The following is a 15,483-nucleotide window of genomic DNA, read 5'->3' as shown; positions in this document are numbered from 1 at the left end:
AAGAACAAACACGCGCGCCTCAGGCACCCTCTCAGAGAATCCCAGGGGCCCACACCCCCTCGCCGGTCCCCCCCACCCCACCCCTATTTAGCAACTCCAAAAAATGCAACCTACTTATCCAGGATCTTGTTGTGCTTGGCGTGAGAGAACTGCTCCAGCTGCAGAGAATCCTGGGTGATAAAAGCCACTGCCAGATGAAAATAGTTGTTCCACAGCTGTAAATGAAAGAGGAGAAAACAGCCGTGGAGTGGGTCTGAAGTGGGAAAGCAGATTAAATGCTGGGTAATGTGAATAATTTATGAAGATGGCAGAAGACAGAGGCAGAACCAGTTTAATTGTGTGCATGGCAATTTCCTCCCTGGCACAGACTCTGAAATTATCATTCAGGCCAAAGCGAGGTAGATGGAAGGGATTTCTCCAAGTGCCAACCATGTCTCCTCCCTGCTCGCAGGATCTGCCGGGCAGAGCAAGTGGCGGTGGAAGATGTTGGGGCTGCTGTTTGGTTTTGTTTTGATTTTGTGTTTGGAGTGACAAACAACCCACCCCAGCTGGCTCCAATGCCTCAAAATTGGAGGGTGATGAGGGACAGGGTAGTTCAGGGACATGCCAGTCTTCCAGAATCCTGGAATGCACCCCCAATTCACTGGACAGCTCCGAGGACAAATCTAGGACCTGACTCTTCTGTCTTTGAGTCCTTTGTGAATGGCTTCCAAGCATGCTTCCCTGAAGCTGCAAGTCACCTGGGGACTTAGTAGAACATGCACATCCTCTGGCCTGAGCCTTGACCTATTAAATCGGAACCTCGGGGAGTGGGTGTGGGGGTGGGGGCTAGACTGGATCTTCACAAGACTGCCTGTGTCTGGTGCACATGTGTGGCCTCATTCATATGGAAAAACCAACTGCTGTTGACTAGACTCTGTCTCGTGGTGACTCCCCGTGGGTCACAGCAGAACTAGGCTTCGCAGAGTTTTCAGTTGCAGACAGGTTTCTCCTCTGAGGTACCTAGGTGGACAGGAACCTCCAGCCTTTTGGTTAGTAGATGCGTGCATGACGTCCTAATGGTTTCAGTTCCTATGGGACTCACTGTTAGTTTAGGCTATTTACGTGACCCATTGGTGCTCAGTGTGAGGAAGTAACCAGACTGGCTCTAGAAATGCTGTTGGGCTGCTAACCACAAGGTCAACGGTTCAAAGCCATCATCCTTTCTGCTCTGCCTGTTTCCATAAAGATGCGCAGCCTCAGAAACCTTACCAGGGTGGCTAGGATTTGGAATTCATTAGATGGCAGTGGGTTTTCATCAGAATGCACTGTGTACTTATGATGTGGCATGAGGCAGGTAACAGGCTCAGCTCAACGGCTGGCACATAGTGAGTGCCCAACAATATCAGCCACCAGGGCAGGGATGTCCACATGAGCTACACAGCTCCAACTGAGGGGTTTTCTGAGTTCTACGAACCCAGCTGCAAAACTCTAAAAGCCACTCAAGATTGTTACAGTGAGACGGGTGAGCATTGCACCGCATACCATAAGGTTGGCAGTTCAAACCCACCTGCTACTCTGAGGGGCAAAGATGCGACTATTGGCTCCATTAAGATGAACAGTCTTGGAAACTTTATATCGGGTCTCATAGAGTCAGAGTTTACTCAATGGCCGACATGTGGAGAAGTCAAACATGCACATTAGTCTTATTGCTGCATCTCTTTGCACTGCTTCAGGGGTTTCTTTGGTGCTGTGGATTAGGTGTCAGGATGCTAACCACAAGGGTGGTGATTCAAACCTACCAGCTGCCCTTTGGAAGAATTATGAGACTGCCTGCTCCTATAAAGATTCATCATTGTTGAAAACCTATATAGGGTCATTGTGAAGTGAGATCTATTTAATGGCAGTGGGTTGTGTGTGTGTGTGTGTGTGTGTGTGTGTGTGTGTGTGTGTTTGGCAGCAATGCAAACAATAAAGCTTGGGTCCTTGGGCGTTTGAGAGTACTGTTTCCAAGAGTCTCAGCCTTACCAGAACAAGGGGAGGCAAGACTTCCCAGGACAAAGCTTCCATTACATCTACTCTAAACTTGGAGATGTTCTTGGAGGATGCAGAGGACCACGGCACTGGCCTGTTGTCCATGCTGCCCAGAGTGCTACTGCCCAGTGGGTCTGAGGTTCCACATTCAGAGAAAAGAAAAGCGAGCATCCCACTGTGACCATGGGGCAGGCACTCCCCACACCCCGCCTCCTTTTACTATCAAACGGAGGATGCTCATATCCCTCCATGGCGCAGATAAGGAGACAGAGTCTCCGAGGAGTCCAATCGTTTGTGGACATCCACTGAGCTTGTATCTGCAGCTAAGCGGGAATGTGGACTCGGGGCTTTTCATTGGAGTTTCAGCTTTCCAACACCCCAGGGTTGCTCTCTGTGTGAGGATGCATTTACTGTGTATTCCTCGAACATCTTCTACGTGCCAGGTATTGTCCAGTGTGGGGTCAGACGGTGGCTGTACAGACAAGAATGCCTGTCCTCATGCAGCTTGTGATCAGTTGAGGGCTCATGCTTTTCTCCACTTGAAACTTTATCCCCCTAGTTCCAGGGGACCCACCCCCTGCCTGGGGACAGTGAGGTCACCTCTGCTGTATAAACCTGTACAGTCAGTCACCTTCCACACAGTGACCAGAATGGTTTTCCTCAAAGTTCTCCTAAATCTTTTCATAACCCTCTGAATTCAACTGCAGGTCTTTGGGCTCCCTCATCTCTCTAAGTACACACTCGGATCCGCTGTCTGTTCCTGCCACTTCTCTGTGGGCATCACGGTCGCATTACTCTCCTGGGCCTCAGAGACATTGCAGGACCTCAGCTGCCTGATGCTGACATGTGTGTCCACGCCCAGAGCCTTCTTTCATTCAAGGCCTGGGTGTGACGCCACAATGCTCTGGGGGTTTTAGACTATGGTCACAATCCATAGGAAGCATGGTTTTTAAGGTGGACATATACTTTTACGGGGTTGCATAAGACAAATTAGAACACCAAGGGAGACAGGTACTGGATCAAGTAAGGTGAATTTCTATGGTGACTGATAATTCCAGAAGTACCTCCCTCCCACACACACACATTTGAGAACATGTCGTGTAATTGCACCTCTTACTGCCTGACTCAGTCCTTTTACAAAGTGCTCTCCATGTCACCCCCAAGTCCCGATTTTGTTTGCTTTTAGTTGAGATATCATTCATATATCATTAAGCTCACCCATTCTCAGAATACTCATAACGCTAAGCCAGCGATCACTATTTAATTCCAGAACATTTTCTTGTCTCCCCTCCCCACCAAAAACCCTGACCCATGAGCAACGACACCTCACTCCTTTCTCTATCTGCCCTCTGGGCCTATTCTGGGCAGCTCACATACAGAGGAGCTTCAACAAGGTTATGGAAAAATCCCATCATCTGTGAATATCATTTTTTTCATGAACTTTTTTGAAGGCCCCTTGTTTAGGGACTCCTACAATGTACGAGCCTATGGTGCCTGGCTTCCTTGACTTAATTCATGTATTCTTTTCAAGGTCCAGCCACAGTGTAGCATCTGTCACCACTTCATACCCCATTGTTCAGATGTGTCATCTTTTCTTTATCTCCTTGGTGGTCGGACATCGTGGTTGCTTTCGTGTGTGTGCTCTTATGAGTAAGATGGTTGGGGACATTCATGTATATGTCTTTGTGTGAATGGAGACTTTCAGGTTCCTTGGGCTCTTGCTTGACCCCCTTCCAGTCAGTGTGGACCCTGAGGCCGTTACTGTGCCTCGTCTGAGTGGATCAGAAATGGCACACCCACGTCCCTCACTGACATTTTCTCAAGTCCCTCCCATTTCTGTGCCTGGGAGACTTGCAGATAGCAGCTAGCAGGGCCAGCTGACAAGGCTGTCGGCTCTGTGCCATGATCTGAGAGCTGAGCAGTGGTCACAATTAGACACTCCTGGGTACGTGTGATGCCCCTGCTTCAAACCCTGGCTGAGTCTTGTGACCACACGATCAGGACCTAAGACCTTAGACGCCAGTGTTTTCTTCTTCCACCGTGGCTTCCTTCTGTGGCTCAGTCCGCTCAGACGCTACATGAATGCATTGGTCTCGTGGCCTTTACTGACACCAGAAGCATCTTATTCCCTATTCTTTCATCAAGGTTCAGTTCCATACTCAGTTCATTCATGAGACCTTCACAGACTCTAGGCTATATCGGTCTTCTCAATCCCTTCCTGCTTTCAGTAGAACTTTGCAGCCACAGAGTTTGGTCCACGACTGGCCTTGCACTCCGTTCACTGCTCCATGATGGTGCCGTCCAGTGGTTCAGAGCCCACGCTGTGCTTGAATGTCGGGTGTACCACTTGAGAGCTCGGTCATTTCTGACTAGTTACTTGATTTTCTGAACCTCTTTTTCCTCAACTATGAAACGGGGAAATCAGTGGCACTTGCCGTAATGAGCGGGATTCAGTGCTGGATGAAATAATCCAAGTACCACCGTGTGGCATCTACCACAAGACTTGGCACACTCAATAAACTGCAACGATGGGAACTCTATGGGAGGTAGAGTAACCATATGCCCCATCTTTTCCAAGCACAATTCCCACAAAGGCAAGGATCCTACCTTCCATTTATATGGGTCCCTAAAGCCACACTGAGTACCATGGCTGGGCGTAGCTGGGCTCCAGATAGTACTGTTTGATGTATCGCTGGAGACATTCTCCAGCCATGGTTTCAAAGGTTCCAGGTTGTGCCTTCCTTCCTAAGTGCCTAGTTCAGCTTGCTAAAAGAGCCATGGGGGTTGGGCCGAACACTTATGGAACACCTAGGACAGGAACGTGTATAGCAACCCAAGGTTATTAGTGCTTACGAGGGGGGAAGGTGAGGTCCTGGTGGTACAGTGGGTTAAACTTGCTGTGCTGCTAACTTCAAGTCAGTAGTAGAACTACACCATGGTTCCAAGGGAGAAAGTTGAAGCTTACTGCCCCCTTAGAGATTCACAGCCTGGGAGACCCACAGAGGCAGCTCTACCTGGCCCTACGGGGTGGCTGTGAGTCCAGTGGAATCCTGGGCAGTGAGTTGGGGTTGAGTTTGGGATTTGGAAAGTGGGAAGGGAGGGAGAGAGGAAAGAGGGGCCTGCTACCTAAGGGCCACTGAGCTTCTGTTCAAGGTGATGAGGAAATTTGGAAAGGGATCATGATGCTGGTTGAACAACATCACTAAGCCTTCAAGAAGCAACTGTTAAGTGCTAGGCTGCTAACCCAAAGGCCAGTGCTTAGAATCCTCCCACAGCTCCGGGGGGAGCGGCCTGGAGAGCTGCTCTGTCCAGGGGAGCCCCAGGGAGCCCCGTGGGGCAGATCCACCCTGTCACACGGGGTCACGACCGACCCTACGGTACTCAGCAACAATAACAGCGCTGCTCTGTATGCGGGAAGAATGTTAACATAGCAACTGATTTGTAACATATTTACCACAATTTTTAAAAAATTAAACACATCCACAGGCACACAGGCCTCTTTTCCTGGGGAAGCGTTGGGGTGGTTTCTGGTTAGGGACTTCCTATTTTGAAATCGAAGGCCACTAGTTAGAACTGGAATGGTTTTAGGGGTCATTTGGCCCAACTTCCTTATTTCACATTTGCTAACAGAGAGGTACAGCAAAGTTAAGTGACCAACCAGTGTGACCCTGTGAGAGGGCAAAATGAGGAATTACTTGCTTTTAATATTCTTTCAAATAACTTATGAAAGCAAAACACAAGTTAAAAAAATTAAATGGTGAAAAGATTCTATTATTAAATAAGTTATTTTCCATCCTACCTTCAGCCCTAATCTAATTCCCTAGAAGATAATACTGTTAACAATTTCTTGGGTATCATTCTAGAAAATTTTTATGCATAAACAAATGTATGTACAGACCACTTTTTAAAAATTCTCCACTGTATTCACTAGTTTCTCTCACCAACATATCTTGCATATGTTTCTTTATTAGCATATACAGGCTCCCCATTAGCATATGCTCGATTCTCTTTTATTACTGCATGGTACACACTTTAATTTTAACCAATTCCCTATTTAGCCTGACTCCAGCTATTTTTTTCTCCATCCACCAACAGTTCTGTAATCAACGTTTTTGTTTATCCATCTTTATTCATGAGACTGTATTTGTAGTCTACATTCCTAGAGTTGGAATTGCTAAGTCACAGAGTCTATGCAGGATTTGTTGTAGTGCGTTTATGGTTGTTGTCTATTTTCTGGTACATTTATCGGGTTGCCTTCAAAGGTCCCGGATCCAATCACCAACTCCTCTGTCCTGGGCTCGTTATCTGTCTCTCTGTTCCCCAGCGTCTTCATCTGGAAAATGACCGTCATAAAGCCCAAACCACACTGAATGCCAGAGAGTCGTTTCTGACTCAAAGCAACCCTCTGGGCACAGAAGAGCTGCCCCTGTGGGTTTCCAAGACTGTAATTCTTTACAGGAGTAGAAAGCCTCCTCTTTCTCCTGTTGAGAGACTGGTGGTTTTGAACAGCTGACCTGGCAGTTAGCAGCCCACAGGGCTCCTTCTGTAAAGATTACAAGCCCCGGGAAACCCAATGGGGTCGTTCTATTCTGTCCTACAGAGACTGATTGAGAGCAACACTTTCTATTTTTTAAGAGTTGGAATGGACTCTAGAACCCACAGCGCATGCGGCAGAACATCAAGACCCCGAGACATGGGTAGCATTCTCTCCTTTGCTTCTAAACTCCTCAAAGCAGGTCCTCATCGCCTGTAAGAATTATTAGTCATATAGAAGAATGGGGAAATAGATCTATGTGTCTATATTTATAGGTTAAGTATTAAGGTGGTGGAAGGACCTCTACTCAAACACTCCCTCAATGCATGAATACTTTCTTTTATTAAATTTGCACTCTATGATGCTCACTCTCCCGACACAACAGCTGAAGCCAAAGTGGGTGAACAAGTAAATGTGGTGAAGAAAGCTGATGGTGCCCAGCTATCAAAAGAGATAGTGACTGGGGTCTTAAAGGCTTGAAGATAAACAAGCGGCCATCTAGCTCAGAAGCAACAAAGTCCACATGGAAGAACACACCAGCCTGTGTGATCGAGTGGTCCCGAAGGGATCAGTTATCAGGCATCAAAGAACAAAAAATCATATCATTGGCTGCACACCTCCATGATAGGATCACTGAAGACAAATCGGTGCATAAGCAAATGTAGTGAAGAAAGCTGATGGTGCCCAGCTATCAAAAGAGATAGTGTCTGGGGTCTTAAAGGCTTGAAGGTGAGCAAGCGACCATCTAGCTCAGAAGCAAAAAAGCCCACATGGAAGAAGCACACCAGCCAGTGTGATCACGAGGTGCCAAAGGGACTAGGTATAAGGCATCATGCAAAAAAAAAAGATATATGTTTATATATGTATATATATATGTATATATATGTATATATATATTTATATATGTATATATATATATACCATATTGAATATACCATATTGAATATACCATATTGAATATATATATATATATATATATATATATATATACCATATTGAATGAAGGGGGAAGTGCAGAGTGGAGACCCAAGGCCCAAGTGTCGGCCAATGGAGATCCCCTCATAGAGGGGTTTAGGAGAGGAGATGGATCAATCAGGGTGCGAGGTAGTACCGATGAAGAACACAGCTTTCCCCCAGATCCTGGATGCTTCCTCCCCCCAACTACCATGATCCGAATTCTACCTTACAGGGCTGGATGGGGCAGAGGTTGTACACTGGTACATATGAGGGCTGGAGGCACAGGGAATCCAGAGTGGATGATACCTTCAGGACCAAGGGTGTGAGGGGCGATGCTAGGAGAGTGGAGGGTGAGTGGGTTGGAAAGGGGGAACTGATTACAAGGATCCACATGTGACCACCTCCCTGGGAGAGGGACGGCAGAGAAGGCGGGGAAGGGAGACTCCGGATAGGGCAAGATATGACAAAATAACAATGTATAAATTACCAAGGGCACATGAGGGAGGGGGGAACAGGGAGGGAGGGGAAAAAAAAGAGGACCTGATGCAAAGGGCTTAAGTGGAGAACAAATGCTTTGAGAATGATTGGGGCAGGGAATGTATGGATGTGCTCTATACAATTGATGTATATATATGTATGGATTGTGGTAAGAGTTGTATGAGTCCCTAATAAAATGTTAAAAAAGAAAAGAGGAGAAAAAGAAAATGATTAGGGTAAAGAATATACAGATGTGCTTTATACAATTGATGTATGTATATGTATGGACTGTGATAAGAGTTGTATGGGCCCCTAATAAAATGTTTTTTAAAAAAAGAATTATTAGTCAACACAAATCTTTACCAACCGGTGTAGCAAATGCTCTCTCCTTCTCTGACCACACTAATAGCAGCCAAGCACCAAATCCCAGCATCCTGCCCAGGACACAGGAATGCAAATTAGTCCACCCCCAAGGCCGAAAACACCATTTTAGCAATTCCCATGTTAGTAATACACAATGGCTCTCACAGAGCTTCTTGCTTTCTGCCCTCTGAATCACAAAGCCACCGTTCCAGAAACGATAGGAGGCGATCATTGCGTGGCTGCCACCCCGCCTCTGGACAGCAGCTGCCAAGGCCAGTGGTGCCTGGTGATGGATACTCTTCCTGCTGATATTAAATGCATACTTAATGGAGCTGTAAGAAGCAAGCAGGGCGTGGTCCAGGCAGGCACAGAGAACAAATCCACCAGCACACAGGGTGAGGGAAGGTAGGAGAGCACCGAGAAGATTGACAAACCATCCTGGACTTGGGTGCTTTAAAATAAATATCTGTGGAAGCTTGTTAGAAAAAAATAGACTGATTTTATTTTGTCACCCTGGCCACTTTCCCGGCTTACAGAACCTTGTGGGCGTGACAGCCTCAGGCAATGCAGGAAAAAGATACCTCCTAACTGACCTGTTTCCCCAAGGCTGACGTGGAAGTCCCCAGCCCTGGCACACACAGGGCCCTGATGGCGATAACAACAGAGGCAGTTATGATTACTCCCGTCGGAGTTCACATGTTCCGAAAGGCTATTGAGTCCCCGGCATTGCTTGATGTGCTTGCTCTCCACCCTGCATTCATTCGCTTGTTCCACAATGTGAGGAGGGAGGGCTGCTAGCTAAATGAGGAAGGACTCCCTGATTTCACAGTGGGCAGATCGCAGCATAAGGCAAGGAAGTCGTCCTCCCGAGGTCACAGATCTGGGCAACGGTAAGGTCCCAGGAGGCCCGAAACGCCTGCTTCCCAGGGACAGCTTTTCCACTGCAGGTGGGCTTTCTTCCAGGAAAACAGACTGAAGCTGATGAGAATGGTGTGAAGGGCTGGAGGTGAGTTTTGCTTGCCAAGTGTCCCCCAAAGACCGTGGAGGGACAAGCAAGTCCTGGGCTGTAATTGTGGACGCCCACACACAGACATGAACAAACCAGCCTGCCGCCTTACGGCCCACACACCGCCTTGCTGCTGGCCGCTAGGGGTGCTGTTCTAAGACGACCGTCCAGAAAGCGATTGCCTTAATTCCCCTCCCTGGACGTGCCTGTAGCAGGGGCCTGTAGGCATCTGGGTCCCCTAGCAAAGGAATCAAACAGTTCCCCTAAGGGAACATCCCAGGGCCAGGCCTGGTTTTGTTTGACCCCCACCCCCACGTGCCAAGGAGTTAGAATTTGGGAAAAACTCGAACCCAGAGTCTGCCCCGCAGCTCCGCCCAGGGCAGTAGCGTGTGGTCTTAACTAGGCACCAGGCTTTGCCTTCAGCCCCCCGCGGGGGGCACTAGTCGTGATCTGGACTGGGAGGCTGCGTGAGTCTGAGGCTAAGCTCCTGCATCCTAAATGCCCAGCTGGGAATTGTGATAGTGACAGGAAAAGAGAAAACAAAAACCTCAGTCTCTGTTGGTGCGGTTTCCACTCACAGCGCTTCCCTTGTGTCTCAGGTGGGACTGCGCCCACAGAGTGCCCAATGCCTGGTTTTCTCAGGAGCAAAGAGCCAGTACTTCCTCCCCAGGTGCTGCGTGGATGCAGACTTCCAAGGATTTCTAGCAATCGTAACAGCAGTAGTACCTGCAATCAACTTGTAGGGCAGTTGGAAAGCGTGAGCGATGATACCCATAAAGTGCTCTCGTGAGAGCTGGCACAGCGGCCGGCAGTACAGTTAGTACACTGCGCTTACTCCTTCCGTCTTCTCCATGGTTACAGTACAGATGCTCAATGAGCACGCAAGGCAGTGAGAGAGGGTCTGACTCAAAGACAGCATCCATCCTTTCTGGTCACCCAGTGCCTGAAGGTCATCTGCAACACGGTGGACCTCAGGCCTCGGCCCAGACAGCAGCTCCCCCAGGAGACCTACCACATGCCAGGCACAGTGCCCAGGGTCCCTGTGAGCCCATGTCTTTGCACTCACCAAGCTTACACCCTGCTGGAGAAAGCATCCGTGTGCACCAGTAAGAAAGGTGGCTTCAAACAGAGTTTAACGCTATGTAAAGACCCAAGCCTACTGCATAGCAACCCTACAGGACAGAGCAGAAGAGCTTCCTGGAGTCTCCACGACTTTCCATCTTCATGGACGCAGACAGCCTCGTTTTCCTTCTGGGGAGCAGATTGTAGGTTCCGACCACTACTCTATCAAGTGACAGGTCAATGCTTAACCTGCTGATCCACAGGTCTCCTTATAAAGAGACTCCAGCAGACTCAATGGGATTCATCAGGCTGTGGCAAGGGCGGGGGGGGGGGGGGGCGGGAATGCCGAGAGGAGTGAGGAGGCCTCTCTGAGGAAGACCGTCTCTTTGAATGGAGACCCATGGGACTGTGCACAAAACTGTCGCAGAAAACTCCTTGCCACAGAAAACTCCTTGCCACATCCCTGTTCTGAAAAGGCTGCCATGAAGTAGAACGGGCAGGTGAGATCAGCAAGAGAAGTCACCTGAGGCCTGGCCATCGTCTAAGCCCCAGGTAGAAACTAGCAACTCGGACAAGGAGCAGGCAGCACCAGGGCCTTGGATCACTGGGCTCAGGTACTTGGACACCTGTACTTCCACCCTCCTGAGACCCTGGGGACCTGGGATTCACCTGGAAGGACCTTTGGGGGGCTTTCTCACTCCCAGCTCCCAGGTTTGGGGAGTCAACTCTTCTTCATTTTGGACGAGGTCCAGGTGTGTCACTGTCTACCCCAGGGGCATGTTTTTTATAAGCTCCTTCATCATGCAGAGGAGTGCAGGTGATTAGATAGTGCTAATGACTAACTACTTGGGCTGCTAACTGCAAGGTCAGAAGTTCATGTCCCCCTAGAAATACCTTCCTGAGAAAGGCCCAGGAAGGATCCACTTCTGAAAAACTAGCCATTAAAAGTCCCGGGGGGCACAGTTCTACCATGACATACGTGGGCTTGCCATGAATTGGTTGCCATTACTTGAAGGTAACTGAGGTGGAGGTGGGGACGTCCCCTTGGGCTGAGCACTCTGTGTGACGTGGGCATGTGTGACGGACCCCACAGCAGCAGCGCTGGGAGGCTTTATTGTAAAACGTTCTTCAGTGTCCAAGAGTGGCTACTTTCTCAGCTCCAGGGCCACAAATGTTCGAAGATGTGATACATTTTTAAAAGGTGGCACCTGCTCTGACAATTCATGAATACCCATTTTCCTCTTTAGCAAAATCTCCATCCAGAGGTCACATGTGCCCGTGCTGCCCAGCTGAACCAAAAATCACCCGTGGCCGGCACACTGACAATGGCTCACAGACACTGAGGGACTGAGCAGACCTGCCCCACAGGCTCCCAAGGCTGTCATCTCTACAGAAGCAGCTGCCTCGTCTTTATCCCTGGAAGGGCCTGGTGGGTTCAAAGACACATCAGACGTGGCGCTGGCAGATAAGTGCTAGCTAGCCCACAGTCAACAGCAGGGCTCCTTGGCTGCTCAGTTAATGACTCTGGCCAGGGCTCTGAGCCCTCCCCTCTCCTGCCCACAGCCATGCCTGCAATCTGGAGATCCTGGTGCGCCTTGGTGAGCTGTGGGGGAGCACTCATCCCTGGGGCCTGGCACTCACCTGGAACTCAAAGTTTGTGTTTTCTAGAAACTTCTGGTTCATGGTCTCTGCGAACTTGTTGATAGCTCTCAGGAAGACCCTGGAAGAAGGAAGAGGATCATGGGTCCATCGATCACACTCCCTCAGTCACCCCCATCCCCTGCTGCAGAGAGACTCAAACACCAAATGCTGATTCTGAGGGTCAGCTTGGCCCCAATTCACACCTGTGCGCATATCCTAGACCTGGGGCCATGTTTGTCATGCTACATATCACTCGTGTCCTTCTGAAAATGGGCATGGTCTTCTCCACACACACAACCCCCCTTTGGTAAGATCTTACAAACTTATAGAGGGCATGGATGGAAATGGCAGGCCACCCAGAGAGATTACAATGAGAAGCCCTACCCTCCCCAAACAAATAGACAACAGCACATCAAGAGGCCATACTATAGCGAAAACCTCCTTGGACATCGCGATGCGCGTCGTTCCAGCGGCCTCCCTGACCACACATCCATGAATGGTATTTTAAGTATATCATTTTGAAAAATGAGGTCATGTGATAAATGCTGTTTCATAGCTGCCTTTTTACTCAACAATAAATTGTGGCGTTCCTTCCATGCCAATGAACACAGATATACATCATCCTTCTTAATCACGGGAGAGCAGGGCACGGTGTGGATGGATGGCGGTGTATTTAACTTGATGGATCGGCATGTTCTCGCCCAGCCTCTCCTGCTGTGAACAATGCCTGGATGGCCCCTCCCGGGGACACCGTGTGTTTCTCTCCAGCTTCCTCGCTGAGGTGGGAATATCGGTCAGCCAGGGTGCACGGTTCTCACTTTGGGACCTATTGTCGAGTTGTGTTTCTTCTTGAATGGCTTCCCACCCTTCTTCCTCCTCACTGCGAAGCCCGGCAAACTGCTCTCGTAGCCTCCAATCTATTGCCTCTTCGATTTCAGGGCACCTTGCCCTCGGGGGCAGCTCCAATCATGCCCACCACCTATCCTTAAATGTGGCCAGGTGGGAGAAAGATGGGGTTTTCTAGGCCCATGAAGAGTGAATCTCAGAAACTCACAGGCGAAGTTCTACCTCGTCCTCTAGGGAAGCTGTGAGTCGGCATTGGCATTGGCATTGACTTGGTGGGAGCGAGGGAGTTCTATGCCCAAGTGCTGAGCCCGGCGGTGGCCAGAGGTGAGGCCTGGCCACAGTACCACAGTCACAACATGATGAGTCCTGACCCGAGAATGAGTCACTGGCTCCACTGATTTATGGAATTGTTCTGGCTTTTGACTGCGTGCAGATGCCCCCCAAGAAAGCCTCATCACCCCTGGAACTGGCTGGAAATACCCATGGAGACTTGCTCGCTGACCAGGTCTGGAGTAATAGGGACTTCTCTCTGTGAGTGAGCAGGGCCCAGGGCAGCTGCAGGGCAAAAACCAGGGGCGCTGCCTTTCCCTGTCCCTGAGGGTCTTCGCACTCATCTCTAGAGATGGGCAACCTACTTGGCAGACCGTCTTCTCTACAACTTGGCCCTGCGCCAGGCTGCATTGTGTCCTCTCCAGAACTTGTTGGGGTCCTAATGCTAGACTCGTGGATGCAATCCCTTTGGGACATAGAGTTTTCCTTGTTATGTTTGTGAGGTCACACTGGGTAGGGGGTGCCCTAAACCTCGTCTCCTCTGAATTAGAAGAGAGCTGTCAAGAACAGAGGCAGGGACACACAGAGGCCCACAGACACAATGGAAGGATCCTCTACAAGATAGGGAAGGGCCAGGATTCCCCCTCCACCCCCAAGAAGTGCACACGGCCTGGGTCTGTGTGTGCCCCATTTGCTGCCAGAACTGTGGGCAAACACATGGGCATTTGTGGAAGTCACCTCCTCATGGCACCTAGTCCCGTTCCAGCAACCTGGCAAACTACGACAGAACTCCAGCCTTGCTGCTCCGGGCTCAGTTTGCAACCTTGCCCTGTGCTTCTGGGTGTCTCCCGGGCACATATCCGTGCTCCGTCTTTGTCTAAAGACGGCCCTGCTCCTTCAGCTCAAGGAATGTCAACCTTCGGCCCAGCCTCCTTCCTTCAGGAAGCCGCTGGCCATTCTCCTCAGCCTCACATGATGACCACCACCTCTGCCCCTCTGAGGCCAGTTCCAGCACCTCTGTGACCCCCACACTTACATCCTAGCTCTTTCTTTCTTTCTTTTTTATTTTTAGTTGGATTTTTGTACCCCTCCCCCCAATAACTCCTTCTGTGCCCCCTGCCCTCTCTCTGAAGGACAACTTCCCTCTTCCAATAGCTCAAGGCAAACAAACAGACAGACAAACAACAGCAACAAGGATGACCTTGTGGTCATCCTTGCCTTTGCTCTTCCTCTCACCTGCAATCGCAGCCTGCCAGCAGATGCTATTAGCCCCACTTTCGAGCGATATCCAGAATTTGACCATTTCCCGCCATTCCAAAATGGGAGGATAAGCAGTGTCTACGGCCCTCAACCCAACATGGGCCTAGCATTTCTCTCCTGCACGGCACAGCAACGTCCTGGCCTCCACAGGTCCAGCTGCCGCCCAGTCTCCATTGTATGTGTGAGTGTGTGTGTGTTTGTAAACTCTTAGCAGGCAGAGGCTGGATCTCATCCACGCCAGCCATGGCCAATCATTTTTGATGAGCAGAAGCTAGATGCTTATTGAGTGGCTGGTCTCAGGAAAATGTCTACCTGGCCCTACCTGAGATGGGATGGGAAGTATTGGCAAGCAGGTTATAGCCAGCTCAAGTCAGCCTAGGAACCTCTGCGGTACCTGCACTTCCAAGGTGTCCCTTCCCGGGTGAGGAAGCTGCACTGAGAAATTGCTCTCCAGGTCACGAAGTCTTGGGTACTTCTGGCCTGCCCTGCCTACATGCCACCTGCTCTCCCGCAGCCAGAGAAAGCCCAGGGAGAGCAGGGCAAGGGCGCCCCTGGCAGCGTGTGCAGGGTCCACTGAAACTGCAGCTCTCCTTTGGGAGGACTAGGAGAGGAGGCGATGATGCACGTGACATGTGCATCTGGCTGCCAAGCCAATAGTTGGAGGTTCAAATCCAGCCAGAGGTAGCCTCTTAAGAAATGCTTGGGGATCTTCTTCATAAAAGTCAGCCATTGGGCACTCTGTGAAGCACAGCTCCCCTCTGACACACAGGGGACGCTAGAGCGTCTACTATGCTGGGTGTTGCCTGTTAGGAAATCTGGGTCTGTGGTCATTAAATGCTGAACTGGATGTTGAACAGAGAAGGCAGTGCATTCTGGATTGGTGAGCACAGGAATCAGACACACACACAAACACACGGGTATGATGTCTGCCTTTGCCATTTTGAATTGTGCAGATGTGAGACGTGTGAACATCTGCTCCCGGCATCTCGGGGTCCTCCCTTGAAAAAAAGTAGTGACATTGTCACCCCTCTGCACGGTTGACTGGGCGGGTCCC

At 49.8% G+C, this 15,483-nt stretch overlaps 1 protein-coding gene across 1 annotated transcript in view; it reads right to left on the bottom strand.

The window, feature by feature from the left end:
- Positions 1-15,483, bottom strand: part of DOCK2 (dedicator of cytokinesis 2) — a 522,265-nt gene that overhangs the window by 80,311 nt on the left and 426,471 nt on the right. Inside the window, exons 31-32 of the mRNA XM_075542723.1 lie at positions 12,054-12,132; positions 115-215 (exon numbers count right to left, since the gene is read on the bottom strand). Coding sequence (XP_075398838.1) covers positions 115-215; positions 12,054-12,132 — 180 coding nt within the window. The remainder of the gene's footprint in view (positions 1-114; positions 216-12,053; positions 12,133-15,483) is intronic.

The sequence above is a fragment of the Tenrec ecaudatus genome, chromosome 2, assembly GCF_050624435.1.
Source record: "Tenrec ecaudatus isolate mTenEca1 chromosome 2, mTenEca1.hap1, whole genome shotgun sequence".
Taxonomy (NCBI): domain Eukaryota; kingdom Metazoa; phylum Chordata; class Mammalia; order Afrosoricida; family Tenrecidae; genus Tenrec; species Tenrec ecaudatus.
The sequence above is the reverse complement of the archived record's forward strand: the minus strand, read 5'-3'. Positions and strand labels throughout refer to the sequence as shown.